This window comes from Centropristis striata, chromosome 21, assembly GCF_030273125.1.
Source record: "Centropristis striata isolate RG_2023a ecotype Rhode Island chromosome 21, C.striata_1.0, whole genome shotgun sequence".
NCBI classification, from domain to species: domain Eukaryota; kingdom Metazoa; phylum Chordata; class Actinopteri; order Perciformes; family Serranidae; genus Centropristis; species Centropristis striata.
Window position 1 is genome coordinate 14,628,043 of NC_081537.1, and position 20,682 is coordinate 14,648,724.

The following is a 20,682-nucleotide window of genomic DNA, read 5'->3' on the forward strand; positions in this document are numbered from 1 at the left end:
AAAACTGTTTTGAGCTATTTTGTTGTTATCATTATATTTGTCCGAACAAATGTACCTTTACTTGTACCAGGCATTAAAATTAACAAGAAATTGAAGAAAACAATGGTCTAATATTTTTTCCATGACTGTATTCAGCAGCACAACCAGTAACATAGTAACAATGTTGTTCCTATATCCAACTGCTGCTCCTCTTTTGTTGTTTTCCTGACAATAAGTGGCACAGAGCATGGCCAGTCTAGTGCACGAAGCAGCCAATCATGCTGCATATTGGATTTTTAAAAATCTGTTATGCCATTAACCTTGTCAAAGGACAAACATTTTTTTTACAACGTGTTAAAGGGTATTAACAAGCACCAAACGTCTCCTCATTTGGGCTCTCATAATTCCAGAAGCCCACTTTAATTCAGACAGTGACCTTTGCGATGGACAGACAGCATTATTGAACTACTATTAGTTCTCATAACGCCTTCCTTTTTGCGGGAAGAAAATTCTAAAATAGGTTTATTGCTGTCTGTTTGCATTTTTAAAACCATTCTTTTCCGGAGATGATCAAGAGGCATCTCGATTAGTCCAATATTAAATTATCATTTGAAAGAGATGCCGCAGTGTGGATCTTTGATCTTTGTCGATTTTTCATTTCAGCAGAAGTGGGAAAAAGCCAAAATAAAGTATCAGCATGTGGTGACATTTAGAAATTTTGTTAGAAACAATAATAAATAAGTTCATCTTGCTGCAGGTGCTGTAGAAGATGCCGATTGTCAGTGAGAATTATTCTTCCAGGCTTTTGATATATCTCTAATTCATAAAACGTTTAAAAGTTAAATAGACTCTCAATATCAACTACATTTTTTTTTATTAACGCTGACATGAACCACTTGTATTTTTCTATCAAAGCTCTATAAAGCATTTGATATAAGCAAAAAAGTACAAGGTTGCTATGTAGGACTACCCAAACTCTGATTTTGTAGCTTTTTGCAGAGTTGAAGTTTCAGTTCATTGTTTTCACTGACTCCCAGTTGGTCTCATCAACACCCCCATATATTCTGTATATAGCATACCATGTAACACCAACTGCTTCTTGTACAACCTGGTGGTGTGATACGCGTGTAGCTTGAAATGGCGCTGAGCCAAAGTAAGGAAAAGTTGAGGGTTGAACAAGTTAAAGAGACAGATTACTTTTCAAAGAGCAATAAAGGCTTACATTCACCAGGAGCTAAGATTCAAGGATATGATAGCAATAGGGACTTCAGATTAGTAGATCAAGACTTTTTTCCCCCATTCAACAATCTACTGACAGCACAATCTATTGGACAACAGCGAGAATCATAGAAACTACCCTCCTGCTTTCTAAGAATTAAATGCAGAAATTAATGTTGAATAAGAATGTTTCCTACACTGTAATAAATTATTCTGTAGTCATTTCATTTTACTTAATATATTTGGTAAAATGTATTAAATATAAATGCGTCCTTGATTTTGAGGCAGTTGTTTAAGTAACTTTAATATAAACATTTTTCAGATAGAATATACTTATTTTGATCACATAAAATATAATCTTTATGTGTATGTAATTCTAAATCACGAGAATTTTGAATGAATCCAACACAATAGAATTAGTCAGTTTTTAATTGACAGGCACTTCCTGTTAAGTTGTTATTAACTTAACCTGTAACGTAGTTAGATTTAATTATTAATATTGCGTGCTATCTGTTGCCTCAATTTTATTGAGTAGCTATTGTTTATCTTTTTTTACAGTGTAGGAGAGAATCCCCAATATGTATTATATAGCTGTTGTACTGAAGAAACGCTATTTATTTCACAGGCTAGCTCGTTAGATATCAACCAGCTAAGCTTCCAGACAGCTCACTCTACTTATCGTCCACTTCTTGCTGCTGCCAAGGCACTCCGCCCTGCAAGAGCCACTTTTGTCTCCCTGGTCTTACATTTACTTTGCTGTTGTAGGAGCCACGATACACTGACATCCAATTGTTAACTACAGCTAGACACCAAAGCTGTAAAGGCCAGTATACTCCATCAGGAGAGGTTGTCAGGCAGTTAAATAGCTTCAGAATGCTTGCACCACCCCCTCCCCTTTCTGACATCCGATTGGAGACTGACCGCTTTTCTGAAACATTCACAACCACGACATGATGTGATTGGCACAGGTGTACAGAGGAGAGAAAGGAGCAAGGGTTTCAACTCCTCTCTCTAGTTCCTTGTAGAGTTATGCAACTGTTTCTGTTAGGGCTAAGCGATACATCAATATGATCATTTCATCATTCAATGGAATCATATATTGAGATGAGAGAAGTCATGGAAAAAAATATTAGACCACCCTTGTTTTCTCTAATATCTTCATTTCATTTTAATAAGGATATTTTTGTTTGGACAGATATATTGATAAGAACAAAAATAGCTCATAAGAGTTTAATTTAAGAGCTGATATCTAGTCATTTTTCATGGTTTTCTTGATAATTACCAAAATCATTATCAAGAAAACCATGCCAAATGTCTAGATATCAGCTCTTAAATTAAACTCTTATGAGCTAGTTTTGTTCTTATTAATATATCTGTCCAAACAAATGTACCTTTAGTTGTACCAGGCATTAAATGGAAAAGTAAGCAAGGAGAAAACAAGGGTGACATAGGGGCATTTTGGTTATTGAAAATAACAAGCACATACTAACTCAAATTTCTCAGAAACTCTGGTGTGATATATTTTGAGAGAATATAATTTGAAGACATGTGTAAGAGCCATTCGGTTTTGATTGTTTGTTTGTTTGTTTGTTTGCACCTCCCACCACCAGGTGGAGAAGAGCACTTATAATGGGTTCTGATGTGATAAGTGAATATATGGCTGATCGTTGTGAGATGACCAGGAGGCACACAATTTTTTGACCGCAGAAATGTGATGTATAAGTTGGAAGATACAACTTTATTTTGTTTAAGAGGGATGTATATGTTTGTTTGGAGAAGCTATAATAAACTGAATTCACTGATATATGGAAACTGTGGACATTTCATTTGTGCGCATAAAACACTTTGAACGGGACCTCGTCATAGTAATGGCATCTTTTTCGAGTAGCAAAGGGGTCACTACAATTGGGTTTGTGTCTGTATATCACACTTTACATTACCACTCAGTCCATGTACCAAATGCTATATTGTGACACATATATATATATATATCGCTACAGAGATATTAAATGATGTATATATTGGGATAGAAGATTTTGGCCATATTGCCAAGTCCTAGTTTCTGTCAATTTTTACAACCGAGTGCAATACACTTCTTTGTGTTGGCTGGTATCTCACTCCACCTTCAAGTGCCATTTGAAACTTTGGCTTTGGACCACATGGCGTCTAAACTAACCGAGTATACTCCTGCTCTTATTGTGCCACTTCCACCAGAATTATCCAGTCCAACAATCAAATGGGAAACCCCCACCAGAGGCTTGGTTGGGACTGACGGTTAGGACAGATTATGTGGTAGTGTGAAGGCTTTACAGATTTATCCATCCATCTTAATCACTCTAATTGACTTGTGGACTGTGCGGAGCCATCCTGATAATATGGAAACTGTTGGGTATCAGCGACTGCACGAATCCTTGCAAGGGGATCACTGTTTCTCACCTGCCATGGAAAATTCTGTTTTGTCGGGTTTCCTGTGTGATCGCATACCATTAATATGCATATTGATGCATAATATTCATATGCGATCACACAGGATGCTGTGAGATTAGAGGCCTAGACGCAAGTGACATATCAGGAGTCAGGAGGATCATCTCAGCTACATCGTTGTGTGTGGGATACTGCTTTTCCTAATCGTCTACAAAGGAGGGAGACAGAAAATCTCACTTTTGTGAAAATGTATAAGGATTTAAAGTTTTTCTTTTCTAGAATAAGAATTAGAAAAGCTGTTCTCAGTCTACTATGACGTAATGTCTATGCTTCTTCTCTTTAACTCATGTTATCTCAATTTTGCCAAACAGTTGATAATTGTTTAGTTGTACAAGAAAACTTTTATTAAAGTAGTTAACTGCTGCAAAATGGATTAGCATGCCATCTTTCTTCGTACTGTCTATGGATTTGTGTGTCAGCTTTGGTAATTGGATCATTGATCTGTTCATCCATCCCTTTATCTGTCTTGTCACATGTAGTAAAACTGTTCTCTCTTGAAAGTTGAGTTGCATCATACAGTTGCTGTTCTGTGTAATTAAGTTCAGCCTCATCGAGCTCAAGCCCACACCTCAAACCTCATATGTAGACAGATTATCAATACCAGTATAACTCCATACAAGTCAACATTTCTCCTCTTAACAAGTTATTAACTTCATAAACGTATTCATGCCGATGGATTATTTCACTGTGACATACACTGATGATCACAAAAACACTTTGCTAATCTAATATTAATAAAAAATATGACAAAAAAAGTGAGACACGTTTGTCGACAAATGAGCAAAGATGAATAAAAACTAAACATGTGGGTCCAGTTCCACTCATTTGGACTTTGACTAATATAGTTAAAAAAAAAAAACTTTCCCAAACTTTTACTATTTATACACAAACACCAGCCCAGTATATCACTCGGCTTCAAGTATTCGGCGAGAGTTTTAGGGGGTGGGTGCACACTCATTTGCACACATTTGCATGTCATTAGCACTTCAAACCTACAAACTTGAAAGGCTTTCCTTGTCAAGACACTCTAATCTTCCTCTCTCTCTCTCCATCTCTCTCTCTTTCTCCCTGTCGCACTCGTTCCCAGGTCTCTGCTCTCTCACACAAGCAGTGATTAAGGAAGCTCAGGACATCAATTAGAAAGTTTAACCTTCTGTTCAGACTTATGACAGCTTCTGGGGTATTGGAATCTATGTTGTGCTTGTGTTTGTGCAAATGTGTTTGAGTTTACTGCTTGTCCCACGCATTATAGAAAATGCCCCAGTTCACCCAAACAAGCACAAAAAAAATTGTATTTCATTATAAACTCATAGACCATATTAAAAAGAAGACATAGCCTCTGTGATGATGTCACCCAATTTTTGTGGACCACTGTTTAAAAGCCTACAGTTTGGCCTTTTGGCCATTGCCACCTTTGTTTTTTTAGAGCCAGAAGAGATAGTGGGGGAATCTTCCATATTGCATTGTTTTTTAATCCTACTTCCATTTTAGAGCCTAGGTGTGATTACTTTGCATCACCAACTTTATCATCCTTTCTTTACCAAAAAGCTCTTTTTACGCTTTTAATAAGCAATTGCATAACTGTGTTACAACCAAAAGAGAAAAATGGACGGATCAGCAAAGGTGATCTTCCGGCACGACTCCTGGCTCAGCCTTGCAAAGCTAACTGCCATGAATTGAGGTAAACAAAAAACAAGTTCACAGCTATGTCAATGTACACAGTGCCAAGAATATGCATTGTTACGTGTACCCGTGAAATGATTGACAGGTTGCTGTGGTAGCAACTTGTCAATCACAATGAAGCCACGACCTAAAGCACACTCTGCTTCGTCGTCTATTTTGCTCTAAACGGGAGCATCATTTACAGAAAGAACATCATGCTGTATTGAAGAAGACTTGAAACTAGTGACTGGAAATATAAACTCATTAAGAAAATGTTTACTGACATAATAAATTAAGGGAAGTAGGGTAATTTTGTCATAGACGTCTATACAAAGATCTTCTAAAGTTGGTTTTAAAAGGATCCCTCTCTCTGTGTCTCTCGATATGTGTGTGTGTCACAGAAAACACTGCAGTATTACTTTACAATCAAACATTCAAGACCGCCTAATTATTTTTAATTTGTTGTATCCAGCAGGCTCATGCAACGCTGATGAACTCCTTCAGCAATGTTAATACAATACAAATTTAATTAAGCCATTCAATTATTCAAAAAAAAATAAACAGCAGCAACTCTGGACCCCATCAAACACCAGGGCAGGCGTACAGTAGTTCTGATTAATTATACAATTTAGGACATATGAGTGTACTTGTGTGAGTTCTAGTAAGTCTGATACTGTGTGTGAAAACAAGTATGAGTGAGTCGGAATATGTAAAAGCCCTCCTGCTCTGCAATGCCCCCCTTTTTTTTTAAATATCATAATATTATACTGGCTTTGGTTTTTGACACAATGACAACGTCTAATTAGAGATGGCAGGACCTTTTCATAAAGTGACTTCTACTGAGATTAATAGAAACAGCAGAGACAAGCAGTAGACTGGCACACTTGCAAAAATATCAACAAAGCTTCAATGCCATCAACATCCCTAAAACCCAAAGGCATTTCAAAACATGTAATCACTGTCATGCTTGCCTGTAAAATGTTCGTATCTACTGAACTGTTTGGAAAATGTAGACTTTGACAACACTGCTCCGTTTCTTGTCACAAGTTTAGACAGCTTCCTCAACTAAAAAAGAAGTTCTTGGTGCAGACAAAAAGAGAATACAGCAGTGACGGGTGACATCCTTCAAGGACTTTCTGTGGCATCAGCTGAAAACAGAGAATGATTCCTTATATTGTGGTTTATTAATTAAAGATATACCCTGCTTTTTGTAAGCAGTGAATACTCTGAAGTAAGTCATGTTTGTGTATGGCAGTCACGAAGATAAATCAGTATTTTAATTTTACAAAAATTGTCTTCATATCTTTTGTTGCTCCTTCTTTATTAAAACATGATGGAATTTGCTTTTTTATCTTAGTTATAGTGCAAATATGACTCACACATTCCCTAATTAAGACTTCACGTAGAGCTGAAAGAGCTAGAGACCTCTTTATTTGTGCTGAGATGACATGACATGAGAGCCAGTGACAAGGACTTCAGTGTCTTTCTGCATTTAGCTCAAGGAGATCTAGAAGACATTTGGTTAGACAGTGATAGATACTGCAGTATTTCCATAGCAATGAAAGTAAGCTTGTGGCTTACCGCACATACTAAATTAAGCAGAAGTAACAAAATCACCAATAAAAACTGAAAACATACTGACAGAGAACCAGTCCGGGGCAGTCCCACAGATGCCAGGGCAATTTCTCAGTTCATTATTTACCATGCCAAAGGTTGTGCACAGGTCAAGCAGAGCATGGAGCATTAACTGCAATGTCCATCTAAGCAGAGAGCATTTGTAACAGGTAACACAGAGGTTATTTGGGATCAATTCTGAGTTTCTTTATATTAATGAAGTGAACATATTCGCCTCTAAACAAGTAAAAATCTAAATCAAACAGAACTCCACAAAGTCTCTAGATAATACAGCTGCAGCACATACTTCAAACACATTGTAGTTATTAAAATCAACCCAGTGACAATTTAATAGCTCTGCATTGCATTAAGAAAGAAAATGCATGTATCCAAGCTGTTCCTTAATGTTTATTAGTATTATTATTATTTAAAGTATAAACTAAATAAGAACTAATCTTTTTGACCCTTGACCTTGGGAATTTTTTCTCCTTTTGACAGTGTCCTCCAGTGTTTGCTGCTGCGCTGCAACCTTTGCCTGAGTTACCTGAATTGACTGCATTCATGTGTTTATTTTTGTCTCTTTTATGCAGATTCAATAATAATTCATCCAACTCTTTTTGGCCTTCTGCACCTTGACCGGGGCGAAACACCTTGCACCACAGATGACAGCAAAACACAAGACACTCTCACACTGAACAGAATTGAAATTTGTGTACATACATTTGGTAAATAACAAACATTCTCATGCTGCGTTTTGGTTTTGTTTATGGAGTGATGTGTTTCACCGTGGGCCGTGGCTCAGCTCCTGCTCATTGCACTCATTGCGTTGCTGTGCATAAAAGCTTTGTGACTAAAATCACCAAAACAAAGGATTGGATCAGGCTCAATATAGCTCAATGGCCAATACCAGTTAAATCAGATAAAAATGCCTTAGTTGCCCTGGTTACTGAATCTTTGAAATTGGCTTGGGAAATCCCTACATAATATCAGAACTAAGTCGCTTTAAAAAGGGAACACTTTTTAAAACTTCAAAGAAATTGAAGAAAACAATGGTGGTCTAATCATTTTTTCCATGACTGTAGATGTGTGTGAGTCAACCCAACCCAAACTATTGCAGTATGGCGATGTGGTGTATGTTTCTGTTGCTGTCCCTTAATAAAATCAAACAATTACACGTTCTTTATTAAATAAAACTATAGTTAAAAATGGTTTAGGAAACACAGTCTGCATTTCAACAGGTTGAGATATAATTACATTTGTCAAATTAGGCTTTTCAAGGCTATCATTATTTCTAAGAACTATGATTAGTGCTAATTAGCTGGAAGGTTTATTGTCAGGATTTCAATAGTCTTAGATCTAGATTTGGCTATTACCATTTTCTGAGTAAAACTCCACACGGAAACACCTTCATTTCTTGTTTAAACTAGGATTCAAATTAGCTGTGATGTTTGTAATGGCTCTTTCCATTCTAGCTCTGTTAATCAACATCTATCTGTATTGACAAATGAATATTTATCCCCAGTTTGCTTGTTGTTTCCCTGAGAACATGGATTAAACTAGTCTGTCGCTTGATAATTGATCTCAGGATGAGACAGGTTGAGGTGGAAGAATGGGATTTCTCTCTGCCTCTATCTGTCTCCTTTCATTTGCTACTTTACTTAATTAAATTCTAATTCAATTCAGGAGCGTTCCATCAATAAACATGGACAGTTCTCTCTGGTGAGATACCAACACAAGCTCTCTTGTGAAAACATACCAAGCAGAACGAAGATATTAGGAAAAAAAAAAGAATCACGTCAGATCATTTGATGATGAAATATCACCCTGGTTAAGCACCATCAACTGCACCGAATATTTTGTTGTTGTTTTCTTATGTTTTCTATCTTTTGTTCGAGTGGTCTCTCTTTTCCCCATGTTGCTGAATATTCTGGCTTTTGTTTCCCAACTTACTGATCTATTTATCTCATTTGACACCTTTCTGAGGATAAAATGTACAAGCTGCAGCTCAGATAAAGCCGGTAAAGATGCTACAAAGAAGGTCTTACTATACTTGGCCTCTGACAGAGAGACAAAGTGAGGAAGACAAGGGAGAATGTGGGTGAAAATAGAGGAGTATTACAATATGATAGAAAATGAACAGCAGCTCATTATTTTCCCAGATAAATGCTAATTCGTTTCACAGTAATTCCATGAAAAATCACATCTTTACATTTAAATAGAATTTGCCCATGAGCACACACTGAAGTATTAACACCTCAGTTGCATGACCTCTTTGCTAATGTGCTCCAATACAGCAGCAACCCCAAAACACCTAGAGGGTGAATATAAAAATGTCTTCTTTCTCATGAAGTTTTGTACCTGTGATGATGAAATCAGCGCAGCTCCCTCTGGTGGAGTACATATGACAATCCTGATCACAGTTATAACACAAATTTAAAGGTCTACTCTGCACTTGCACTTCTGATCTCAGAGATTTAACCATCTGATATGCCTAAAATGAGACATATCTACATCCCTATCCTTTACTGTTTCTCTATTTACAAAAAAATAACTTTAATTATCCAAAACCACCCAGCACCTGTTCCTCTTTTTTTCCTCCTCTATCTGGTCCTCTCATCCTGATGACAGAGTAACAGACACACACAGCAGGCAGTCCTTGACAAAACCTCAAGAGACCCCATCTGCATGTGTCGGCTACAGAGATATCACAGTCTGCTGTCGAAGTGTTTTCTGTCCTCAAACATGATGATTTAGCTATACGGTCTCTATTCTATGTCCACTGCTGAAAATCATTTAGACTAAACATCAGTAATGAGAAGCAGCTGTTATCCTTCACCAGCTGCGCTCACAATGAAATGACAAGTAAAGTGCTGCAGGCAACTAACAGGGGCTGTACTGCTTCAACTCCAATGCAGTCTCTTCATAGTGAGTAGAGCCATTACTTTATCGAAAGTCTTAGCGTGCATTTGATGTGGGGAAGAGGGAGTGGAGAGGGATGTTTGTTGAGTGTGTCTGTCATCTGGTTTGTGATCTTCTTAAGCTCTGCAAACGTGATTGTGCACAGTTCTCTCCAGAAATGTAACTTTGTAAGTGTGGAAACACAGTGATAAGATGCTTTGAACTCCACGGCAAGTGTTATGCATTTCTTATGTCATCTATAAGTTTCTCTCAAGCTGGTTTAGGAAAATAAATAAATAATTCTCTGGCTTCCTATGGAGAGGGGGAAAAAAACGACAAAGGATTAGCTATAAACTAAAAATTGCCACGTCATGGTTGTATGCCTCCGCCAGCCAGTCAAGTTGCAGTATTCATCCATGTCTGTCTAGATTCATATGTAGCAGACAATGTTTCAAAGCTCCCAAAATGTGGATGCTTCACACAAATCCTTAACCTGGCAGCACAGACGGTAAAGCTGGGCACCTATCATTAGCATCACCAATTCAGTATCTGAACAAATGTGAAATATCGTCACAATCTCCCCTATTATTCTTGAGTAATGGCATTGACTAATGGCCAGATGGACTTGAGCTCACAGCCACCTTGACCACTGAACAACAAAATTTAATGAGTTCATCCTTGAGTCCAAGTTGACATTTGTGCCAAATTTGAAGAAATTCCCTTTGGCATTCCTCAAACAACGCGATAATGTAAATGGCATAGATTTGAAGTCACAGTGACCTTGAGCTTTGATTTTTGACCACCAAAATTGAATCAGTTCATCCTTGAGTCCAAGTGAACTTTTGTGCCTTATTTGAATAAATTCGGTTCAGTATTCCTGAGACATTCCATTCACGAAAATGGCATAGAATCGAGGTCACAGTGACCTTGACCTTTGACTTTTGATCAACAAAAGATCCTTGAGTCCAACTAGACTTTTGTGCCAAATTTGAAAAAATACTCTCAAGGCAATCCTGAGAGATTGTTTTACAGGACAGGGATGGATGGACAAGCTGAAAACATAATGCCTCCAGCCACAGCTTTGGAGGCATAAAAACAAATAAAGCTGCAAAATAAAGGAGGAATAGAGCTACCAGATATTTATCATCACTACACAGCATTTAATTCAAAATGCTCCCTGCACTGGGCTTATAATTGTGTGAGACACATTGGCAGTTGGGAATGGTAAAGCATAACAAAGATTTATCTCTACCAGACTTATGGTTCAACCCAAAAGTAATTTCTAGAATGCTCAAGCCATTGTTACACTACATTGCAACAAAAATGTTTGGCTTTTGGTGGAATATCCAATTCTTCAGTTATGGTTCACGATTTTTTCACAAGGGGTGAGAAGTTGTAGCAGCGCAAAATAAAGTAATCAGAAATTAAAATACAGTCCCTCTTAATGAGCTGAACACAGTGTGGGCTGAAAGATCCAGACTTTTTGTCTCATCTGCAATTAAATTGTATTATGAAGTAATTGCTTTCTAGTGCCATACACAAAGGAAACAAAAGAGACTTAGAAGACAAATTAATGGGAGCTGCTGGTAGGAGAGGTACAATCGCAGCAATGTATAGGTTGTTGTGTTCGGCTACCTGGGACAGAAAACTAATCTAAACTACAATGGCAACGTGACATGGGTATACCCTTAATTACAACACAAAGAAATGCAGCCACTTGAGCAATGTACGAACTATACATAGTACCCGCCAACACAGATACTGCACTCATTTAATTAGCACTGTCAGTCGATTAAATTTCTTGTTTTTCTTTTAGTTTCGGAAAAAAAGTTGTCAAAAACAAACAGAGGGCATATAATATATAATGACTGTGTAGCAAATTTTTCTTCAATTTCAGTTTTTATTTTGAAAAAGATTTTTTCTCATTTATAGGCACTAGATAACACTGTAACAAGAATGTATTGCTTGCCAATGGAATTAGAAACGCAATTCAAGAAACTTAAAGAAAAGCTGTTGCTGTGTAGAACAATAAATCATAAACCAACACCTTGTGAAAGCTTTAATTATCTGCAGGCATGGTGGGTTTTCTTGACAACATGTCTGTGCCACACTCATTATGTCTTGTAGCTTGAAAAACAAGGCAGCCTTTGTTAGCTGCTATGGACACGTGATTTCTTTCATCTGCAGTGTTTGTGACGAGCCTGCAGAATGTAAAATATAATGCTGAAAGAGCCAAGACCAAGGCATAGATGGAGTAATTAGTCATATGCTTATAATAGTATTCATGTTATTAGTAGTAAGTATAGGAAGAGTAATCATTTGACTTGCAGATGTTCTTAAGAAGAAATAATTAGGGGGTAATGAAAGCAATATACTGTCTTCTTGTTGCTGGTCAGAAAAGGAGCTGAGGCACTATAATTTAACATTTAGCATGGGTATATTATAAGACAATGGGCCCCTGGGCACATATGTGCAAAAAGCCTCACCACCTCTCCTACACAGAGCAAGACTCACAGGCTTTATAGTTGTTTAGCCCCTTTGTAGCTGTAACACATTTCTCTAGGATTTTATGTGTATTTGTGGTTATTTTAAACGTCTTCCTGGTTGGCACATGCATTGTTGATTGACAATTTATAGGTAGTAATCCATCCATGACGATTTAGGGCTACCTACATTTTCTTTCCTTTATTAAGTTAAAATTAGAAAAACTTAATGTGCCAACTGTACTCAGTTCCAAGGCAAGATGATGAATCTGTCATGGGATGTTGCCAACAGGTAAGTCGGCTCCCACGTTTATAATTGCGTCGCTTTAATACAGGAGCTGGGTGGGGTAGTGGGGGACATGGCCCATTGGCTTTAAGCCTGGAGAACGTCCTCCCTTGCAGGATGGATCAGCAGAGGAGCGACAGCATCGTGGATTAGTGCAGCCTGTCAAGGTCTGACGGTGCAGTGACAATTTAATCGCTGAACAAGCTCCCCATAGAAAAAGGAAGATGAGAGGAAGAAAAACAGGAAGGGAAAGTTAAGAGGCTGTGGTCTTCATTTATATGATTCATTTTGTCATATCAGATTCTGTTAATACTGCTGTCAACGTCTCCTGGGTCCACGAAAAAAAACATAAACAGGATCACAGAGAGTCAGACAAACACACATAGGCGCTCTCAGCCTATCCTTAAGCTTAACCTACAGCAAACTACCAATAGGAATAGCTCTTTCCCTCATGGGGACCGGAGAATGACAGAGTCTTTTTTTTGTTTCCTTTTGTGAGATTTCATGTGCTTCCTCATCAGGGTAAATGAACATGTCCCCTAAGGCATCCAGATTCACACACGCACACACACTGTGTAAGTGCTTTGCTTATGAAATACTGGCTTCACCATTTGCACAGATGGGTTTTGAAGGAAGAGATATAAAACAAATCAATGCTAATTTACATATGATCCAATATCTTATGTCAGCATAGCTTTGGATGAAGCAATCAAACGTGCAAATTTGTCATAAATTATGCACGACAGCAGTTACCATTAGGTGGCGATTATTTTAATGTCTGATCAATCAGAATCGATGCATAAAATACATAATGCTAAGGATAAGTGGTGATTTTAAATGTAACTGCCATAGCTGCCACACTATAAGTGAGTCAACAACATTTTTTTTCAGCTACTGGCCTCACACTAATGAGGGAAGAAGTTACCATGGTAATAGTAGACATGAGCTACCTTGAGCTTTGCCAAGCTTTTAATGCACACACATGCACAAAGACGCACACACAGAGCATCGCGTTTCATCCTCTATGCTGAGGAGAATAAAGGCGAAAGCATTAAAAATGCACGGATATCTAAAGGCATGGTTAAACTTAAGAATCTATGGGTGAGGTTGCCTTTTTTCTTCTACTGTATAATCATCATTATTAGAGGCAGCGACACATCTTTTTCTATTGGTGAGCAGCCATTTGCTCCGACTTTAACTAAACCTATAATTAATGCCCAAATTTCCAATGATAACATTTTCACATTGCATCAAAAGTAAACACCCTTCATTACAGGACCATTATATCCACATTTAAGCCGTTCTATAATGGTTGCCTATAAAAGGCCTCTAAATCCTTGATACTGCCAATATAACCATGTTATGACAAAGGCATCCAAAAGCCCTACGAGCAGACATTAAGATGGTAAACTTTCTCTGCTAAAATCACTTAAAATGCAAAAGGCAACCTGTTTAATTGTTATGTAAACCCACTTCTGAACTTCGTCTGGAATAGTAATTTGGATTTTTTATATTATTATTATGCATTATCATACCACTCAGACTGAAAAATATCCAAAACCCATTAGAATGGATTACTGCATGATAGTACCACTAAACACAATGCAAGGTCCAGTTTGTGGTTTTCTGCTTTATGGTTTGCCTTGGCAAGGTGGCATCAAGCTGTTTTAACTGTAAAGCGAACTTGCAGCAGCTTTGCATCATCTGTGCAACACAAGCGAGCCTCTGTGTAGTAGTGTGTTGTTGATACAATGCCCATACAAGTTAGGAAACATTCTGTTGAAAGGAGGAAAGTATTTCCAGTGAAGAAAGAGACGATTTTTTCTCCGACTGATTTCTGCAAGACAAATCTTTTCCATTTAAGTCAGGGAAAAAAGATTTTGCAGCATGGCATGATGTTACTGCAGGAAGACTATCGGTCTGATACAACTGACGTTCTGTAGATGAGTAGGTGTTATTTGTGTACATAAAGAATGAAGAAGAGCACGCACATCACGTAACATCTTTGCTGTGTTGCATGCCCTGAATAAAGCATGCGCAGATTTACAATGCCTGAATGTTAAAACCTTTGCTATGTGCCACTAAAACACAACACAATGCTGCAGGTGGCAGCCAAAGCTGCAGTGCACCCTCATTCACAGACTAATACAACATCCTCCAACCGTAGCTAACTGCATGCTTTTGGTTTGCTGAGCACATGTCAGCCTGATACTGCTGAGCCCTCACATCAAAGTCGAAGGCTGCATCACTGAACAGGTCCAATATTTTTTACCTGCTAGAAATAATCATATTGAAAAATTCAGAAAGAGAGTTACTGTCATCAATAAGGGCTAAGCTGAATGAAGGGCATCCATGCAGAATGATCAATTACAACCCAGTTATTTCCATAAGATATTATCAGAGGCCATAAGGTCCCATTTTGTCTTGGGCTCAAGGAGGAGTGCTAGTGGCTCTGGCAAGCTCCGCTTTGCTGAATTACACACATGCCCTCCTGTAATTCACAGACCTCACATATAAAGCAAACCAATGCATTACTCCACCAATTAACCTGCTAGCAACTCCACATGGAAGCATTGCTTTTTTTATAGACACAATAGAAATAATTTAACTCACACATTGTGCAGATTTTTCATGCATGCAGCTGTTTTCTAAGAAAAAGGAAGGAAAGGAACTATACAGTTTATGTCAGTAGCGAGGATTGCAGAACTGAAATGCTGGTGTTAACAATTACCTGAATTGACCCTTGTGCCGCCCATCTATACAAATTATATTAAAAGCATATGGTGCAAGGCACAGTCATATGCTTTATTGTTATTTTTTGGCCAATTTGAAATAGAATCCCTCATGAGAGGAAAAATAATCTTTTAAATGGCTAAATGCACTTGTTGCTGTGTGTTGCAGCACTCAACAATAACACTTGCTGAGAGAGAAGAGAGAGAGAGAGAGAGAGAGAGAGAGAGAGAGAGAGAGAGAGAGAGAGAGAGAGAGAGAGAGAGAGAGAGAGAGAGAGAGAATAAAAGGGGAGACAGAGGGGAAGACCTGCAGGAAAGGGCTCCAAGCTGGACTCCAAACTGGGCCTGCCACGAAGACTAGGCCTCAGTGCTCAGGAGCCATTTCCAGCATATAAAAGAATATCTGTTACTGTTATAATGCTTTTATTCTTAGGACACATATTCATTTTTAAGCTGGCATATAACTATATAGTATCTTAATAACTCAAACTATAAGGAGATGAAAATGGCAACAATATTTTGAGTTTCAGTTTTTTTGACAACTAAAACTTTCCCTAGAATGGCAACGGCATGACCTACTTACCTGATTTATGAACCTAACCTTAACCGTGCTCACTAATCATGGCTAGCCAGTCAGAGACAGGGCGGGGCATCACCCTCCTAGGATTTCACAACCACTTTTAAGAGTTAGTGTTGTGCCTAGTGTTGTCATTGCTATTCAACCCAGAACCATCAGCATGCACCACTACATGGAGTGACAGTTGTGGAGCCACCAGTATCCTCTATGATGCTGTCAGGCACTGGCAGATCCAAGCAGCACTGGCACAGCCAACGTGTCCCAACAGTCTGCTGCAGGTTCTATTAGTCTCTCCCCATACTGAATCCTTACTCTGGGCAGAGTACTTTTAGGATCACAGGAACACATGCTATCTCTCCCAAAGTTAATTTAATTTAAGGTGCCGTATATTCGCCAGCGGTGATTCTCTACCTCTGGCACAAAGACATATTTTGCCCTTGCGGAGAGGCTTTAGTGGTGCCTTTTATTCCAGACTCCCCATCAAAAAACTGTCTGAGTGCTGTGGTGCTGAACACAAGAATAGGAAAACAGGTGACATGATTGGGTTTGACGGCCAGCTCCACTACACCTCCTGATAATGTATTCCTCCACCTTTGGCTTTTTCATATTTTCATAGAATATGTGCATTCTACTCTTGAGCGCTCAGTGAGTCTGACATCTGGGAGCCAAAGAAAAGTATGTCATCATCTTAGTCTCTCCTTTGCTATCAGAAGTGCATTTGGAAATCATGTTTCTCCTCCTGAGAGCAGATTTGATATCAATCCGCATTTACACAGGACTGATAAAATACTGAGATTTACAGCTCATGATCTGACAACTGATAATTAATATCTAAATTTATTTTCTAGATTTTCATGAGGTAAACAGACACTGTATTGTTATAGCACTGCTTTTCAATTGGAACTTCATTCATACTGTAGAAGTATTAGAGACTTTAAAGACAATGGAGGAAAAAAATGTCATAAAGCTAAATATTATAAACATTTGCAGCTTCACTCACCTACTGATGTACTGTATGGGATTGTATTCACTGTTTATGCATTGATAGGAAATGCATAAATGGAATTGAATACAGTTAAATCACTTTTTTATATATATCATGGATCCTTGTAAAATAATAATAATAATTGACACTGTCCAAATAATTATTTTAGCAAATTTGGCATTTACCTATGACACTGAATCAAGTATAATTTTTGCTTTGATATTTAAGTGATTTGAATGACATTTCCTACAAATCAAAAGCAGACATATTGGGGAATTTGGCAGCACCCCTTGTCTTAAAAATCCTTGATGAAGAGTGATACACTTCCTACTCATCACTGCAGGGATAACACTATATGTGAGGCCCGGTTATCAATAGACCTTTGAATTCTTGTACATGGTTTTGTATTTAGTGTATAAGAAGCCACAGCACTGATGTGGAAGTAGGTCTTAAACTCACATTTGCATGTTTATTTTGGGAGCCTTATTAGCATTGGCAAACATGAATATCCGGCAGGAGGGTGGGGGGGCAGAAAGAAGGAGGAGAGCTAAGGAAATGTTTCATAACAAAATAAATTGATTCCCAAGTTCAAAACTGTGTTTTAAAGACTGTTCTGACATCTTTTCTTGTCTACTGTTGGAAAACATCCAACCATCTATTATGCTCTTTGCACTGTGGCCTGGAGGAAAAGATTACGTCAAAGGGAGACAGCGATCGTTAAACCTTTACTTTTCTGTACTTTGGAACAGGCTGAAGAGATCAGCAGTTATTGTCATGAGGACACTGAAGCTGCATTATATCGAGGGATGATTGATCAACTGCAGTATCTCCACCCCAAACCTTGGTGTAATCATCTGCCTTATATTTCCTCAAATAACAACTTCTTCTCTGCTAGTTTTATCCAATGGACAATATCTGGTTTTATTACCATGCACAGTATCTCATAACAATGTGGACAGGGTGCTATAAATATAGTAATGGCGCAGCAGCAGAAGCCCTTTCTGCTATGTGCAGCTTTCATGTTTTGGTCTGTCAGTCCATACAGTTGAATCCCTCCTTAAAAAATAAAACCATGGGCAGCCATTTTCAGCAAACAACCCTCAAACAAAATGCCCGCTAGTTGCTCAGCATGAAATGGCGAGGTTGCGAAGTAAACATATAGTTGATGAGGACAGGCAAACATTTAGAGACACGAAGTTTCATCAGGTGTGGATAAAACAAGAGGAAAAGGATGAGTGAAAGAGAGAATGGGTTGTTAATCTGGGAAATGTTACTGTAGATTACTGTTTACTAAAGCCATATTTTTCACTCTATCTAATAGAGAAAAAAAATCAGTTTTTAAGATGTGATGTTCAGTACAACTGTTTGAACTTTAAACGTTTGTTTTTGGGACTTTCTGCCCCCTACTGGTTCGTTATCCTTCAATGCAGCTTTAATATAGACTGTAGTTATTTTTTAAATTACTTGTTGCAAATTATGAAAAGTGCACCTGGAGTTCCAACTAATGACATTAAACAATATCAGCTTGGGTCGAATTATAATATATTTCTGACTTACTGCCTGGACTTCCTCTCAAGCAACAAAACCCAGACCTTTCAATGAAAGTAGTCACAAACCTGTAATCATTCCTTCACACAACAGGCACTCAGCTCAAGAAAAATTGGCAGACGGTGCCTCTTGGTTAGGGCCTTGCAGTATTCCTGAGTTCTGCAGTGTATGCAGTCATTCAGCTGTCGCTAATTATCGCCCAGTGGGTAGTTACTACCAGTCTTCAGCATTTCTTGATTTTGCTGTCACACAGGTGGGATATTCCAAACTGCTGTGCTGGCCACAGTAATATGACTTAAAACATCACACTGATCCTCCTTATGAGCCTAGAATGTCTCCATTCAGTAAGAGTATATGTCATTTTATTATTATTAGTGTTGAGAATATTTACACTTGAGTCAGTATGCTTTGCGCCATGCAAACTAAAGTATTTTTCAAATTACATTCAACAATGCAAATATTTTAAATACATTAAAATATATCTGGTTAACTGACTTTGGATAAGTGAGTTTAAATCAAGCACACCATTTTCCAGACTCTTTTTAAACTTACTCAACATTTACTTTTCCAAGAGGCTTGACTCATGCTCAAGCGTCATTTATAATGCACCAGGCTTTTTTAGATGAAGATTAAGGCCCTTTAATTCCAGGTAGGTGTGCTAATGAGCTGTTTTCCAATTCAGCACCATTCAGCACAACTCTTCCCTGCGAGAAAATATCTTGTAATGTATTTTTAAAGTGATGTATTTTTAACGTGATGAATGAGAGTGATTGCAGAGTTGAAGTGGAGGGTGCATCAGGCCGCGAGGGGGAGCAGACATGCAAGAACTAGGGCCCACTAATGAACGGTGCATGCTTGCACATACACATACATACATCACATATGCATTAGTTATACGCATGCTTCCCCAGTGTACTGTTCATATGTGTGGTTTTTGCAGTAAACCCGAGTCTTAACAGGCTTACACAACATAATGATAGCTAGTTATTTAATGTGCTGCTCAAAAATAATATATCATACCATTTACTTTCAGATGTCTAAATATATTCCTCCTTTTCGTTTCTTTCTCCTGTAAATTGCTATATTCTTTTTGTAAAAACAAAGTTTTCTGGCTCTCTATGACAAATATGAAGAAACACAACCAGCTGGCAGATAAATGGTATTGGCTTACTAATGCGGCCAAAAAGGTTGTCAAAGGCATTTAAAAAGACTGGATTTGTGCCTTCGATAAAATTAATCTAGGTAATTGACAACATTTCAGTTATGCCTGCCGCATCATCAGTTGTATCAAAGTGTGCTAAGGGTATATTTAAAGGTGTTACCTCTATTTATTCTGTTCAGGGTGTTCAGAGTGTCTGCCTGAGTGAAACTAAAGGGAAGAAAGGAGTGAAAATTGCAAAAGAAGAAAAAAAAATCTGGTGCTTTTAAGTAAGATCAAAGAAGATTCTTGCAAGAGCCCCTTCTTTACACCTAACATTAAAATGCATCTCATAGAAAGAGAAAAGAGGAGAAAAGAAGACTCCTTTCACTATTAAAAGTTTTGTCAGACCAAATTAAAGACACAGTTGGATCACATTTGCACCCCATGTGCTTCCTTCTTGGATCTGCATTTGTGTAGTTTGATTGTGGATTGGGAGAATCAGCAGCATCTAATGCTGCCAAAACACCTCTGATCCCTCAGTTAGTGGCTGTACTGTAGATATTTGGTGCGTTTTAATTTCAATTTGCACAAAGATTTTCTTGTGTTTCATCATTCTAACAACATAGTCTGTCAGGCTGGAGGGAAGAAAAGCTGCTTGAATGAAAATGACCCCAAGGTTAGTGATTGAAGGGGAAGGGCAAAGGGAGGAAACGTCAATGCTGAGAAAGAAACCAAATGCCACACACACACACACACACACACACACACACACACACACACACACACACACACACTCACCTGCAGTGTCTGTGAACCCCAGCCACAGTCTCAATAATGGAGCACTCTCCCTCGTTTAGACAAAAAGCCAGGTCCTTGTCTTCCACACATGGCTTGAAGACCTCTGAACGTAGACTGGGAAGTGTTGGGGCCACTGCTATGGACAGAAAAAGACAGAGAAGACACATTTAATTACTTCAGAATAAAAATGTTTGAATAAAAAAAAGGAATTTATTTCATTCGTTCAACTTATATCACAGCGAATTCACACAGGATCATTTCTCATTTCTTTCAATTC

General features: G+C 38.1%; 1 protein-coding gene across 1 annotated transcript in view; it reads right to left on the bottom strand.

Moving 5' to 3' along the window:
* The window catches only part of nrg3b (neuregulin 3b), a 226,666-nt gene that overhangs the window by 93,811 nt on the left and 112,173 nt on the right, over positions 1 to 20,682 (bottom strand). Inside the window, exon 2 of the mRNA XM_059324121.1 lies at positions 20,406 to 20,541. Within this exon, the coding sequence (XP_059180104.1) occupies positions 20,406 to 20,541 (136 nt within the window). The remainder of the gene's footprint in view (positions 1 to 20,405; positions 20,542 to 20,682) is intronic.